This window comes from Teleopsis dalmanni, chromosome 2, assembly GCF_002237135.1.
Source record: "Teleopsis dalmanni isolate 2A chromosome 2, ASM223713v2, whole genome shotgun sequence".
NCBI lineage: Eukaryota > Metazoa > Arthropoda > Insecta > Diptera > Diopsidae > Teleopsis > Teleopsis dalmanni.
Window position 1 is genome coordinate 186,971,655 of NC_051847.1, and position 1,849 is coordinate 186,973,503.

The 1,849-nt window shown below is 43.6% G+C and overlaps 1 protein-coding gene across 1 annotated transcript; it reads left to right on the top strand.

Moving 5' to 3' along the window:
* The first annotated feature begins 856 nt into the window (after positions 1-856).
* LOC119676379 lies at positions 857-1,207 on the top strand. Its single transcript, XM_038087616.1, has one exon. It carries the CDS (start codon positions 857-859, stop codon positions 1,205-1,207), a length of 351 nt encoding a protein of 116 aa, XP_037943544.1.
* The last annotated feature ends 642 nt before the right edge of the window (positions 1,208-1,849 follow it).

The following is a 1,849-nucleotide window of genomic DNA, read 5'->3' on the forward strand; positions in this document are numbered from 1 at the left end:
TGCACATAAAAACCCCGCAATTGCACAACGCATGTTTCAAAATCATGTTTACCAACTCGAGCAATGGTTGTTAGTATGGCGTATCAAAGTCAATGAATAAAAATATACCCATATCAAATTTGCTGTAAGACCAGGCAATTGTCCCAATATTACAATAAATTAACAAAAAGTACCTTCAAGCGACTATGTAAAATATTTAGGGATACATCTAGATAGACGTTTAACCTGGAAGAAGCACATGGACGCTAAAAAGACACAAATAAATATAAAACTAAGTTCATTGCATTGGCTTATGGGCACGTCATCTTAGCTACCACTTGAATACAAAATTATGCTATACAAGTCGATAATAAAACCTATATGGAGTTACGAAATTCAACTGTGGGGAACAGCGATGCCATCAAATATTGAAAAACTGCTAAGGCTGGAATCTAAAATCCTAAGAATGATAACGGGTGCACCGTGGTTTATAAAAAACGCCAACCTTCATAGAGATTTGGGCGTATCAACAGTAATAGAAGAAGCTGCTCGATGTAGCCGTCAGTACCTCTTAAAGTTAGAAGATCACCCTAACCAATCACCTTACAATCTGCTACTGAACAAAGGCCACAAACATCTAAAAAAGAAGGACACCATTAACATCTGATAATCGGTTACGTCCGAGTCTCTAAAGGCAAGATTAGCCTGGGCCAAACGGGTCCTTGATACTTCTAAGGAAGACAAAAAGGAACCTGTATCGAAGCGCCAGCGCTCATTAGATGAGTCAGCTTCGAAGCCAGATGCCAAAAAGGCAAAATTTCGTGTCAACGCCACCACTACTAAGTCCTTTAGCGACACGCTGAAGGGCTCCATCATAATGGCGGTCATTGATGAAAATCATCCAGATGGCACTATTACTCCTGAAAAATGGGATCAAATTGAGCGAAAGCTCCTTGACTTGTACGTCGAAGTTCTTAAGGAATTTCCAGGTACAATTCCCAAATGTCGCGACGGTGGATGGTTTCAGGGCCATGTGAAACTAGTCGCCTGCGTTGATCAGCGTTCTGTTGATCTTTTTCGCATTGCCATCTCCAGAATGGGTGAGGTCTGGCCAGGCGCAAAGCTTAAAGTCGTTGCCAAGGAACAAATTCCTGGCCGACCTAGGGCCCGTTCCTGGATTCCAGTCGAACCAGCGGATTCTGGAGCTAATTCGGGTGGGAAACCCTGATCTAAATACGTCCACGTGGAAGGTCACTAAGCTGGAAGAAGCCAAAGGCAAGTTTAGGTCGGTCAGTTTTGTGATCGACAAAGCCTCTCTGGCCATTTTGGCGCGATCTGGTGGCGTATTAAATTACGGTTTTTTCCCCATAACTATGAGGGTTTCGTCTGATGTACGGGAATCAGCGGCAATTTCTCAACACACTGCTGATCCCTTATCGAAAGTGGGCAATATTAAGCCTGCTTCCATGACCGAAGTGAGTCCGGTTATTCCATCTGAAGACTCACGTGTGTGCATGGACACTTCAGTGTCTGCTCCTTCGCCAGCTCACTCAATTACATCAGAGGAGAGCATAGGCATGCGCTATCTTTTCGATGAAGAGGAACTCCTAATGAGTAATGACTCTGAGGAGGATAGTGCTCTTGATGTCACTGTGGTGGAGAAAAATGGATCCACACATACTGAAGATGCGGGTACAGCAAATTAACCTGCATCATAGCAAGGCTGCATCCGCCAGTCTACTGCAACGCCTCAGCAACAACGAGGCTGATATGGTCCTGATACAAGAACCATGGATTTATAAGGATCTTGTATGCGGAATCAGGGCTAATAACTACAACCTATTTTATGCGGTAAATAAGGGTAAGCCTA

What these genes read in the sequence shown, in the direction of transcription:
- LOC119676379 (XM_038087616.1), top strand. Translation starts at nt 857, where the DNA reads ATGGCGGTCATTGATGAAAATCATCCAGATGGCACTATTACTCCTGAA.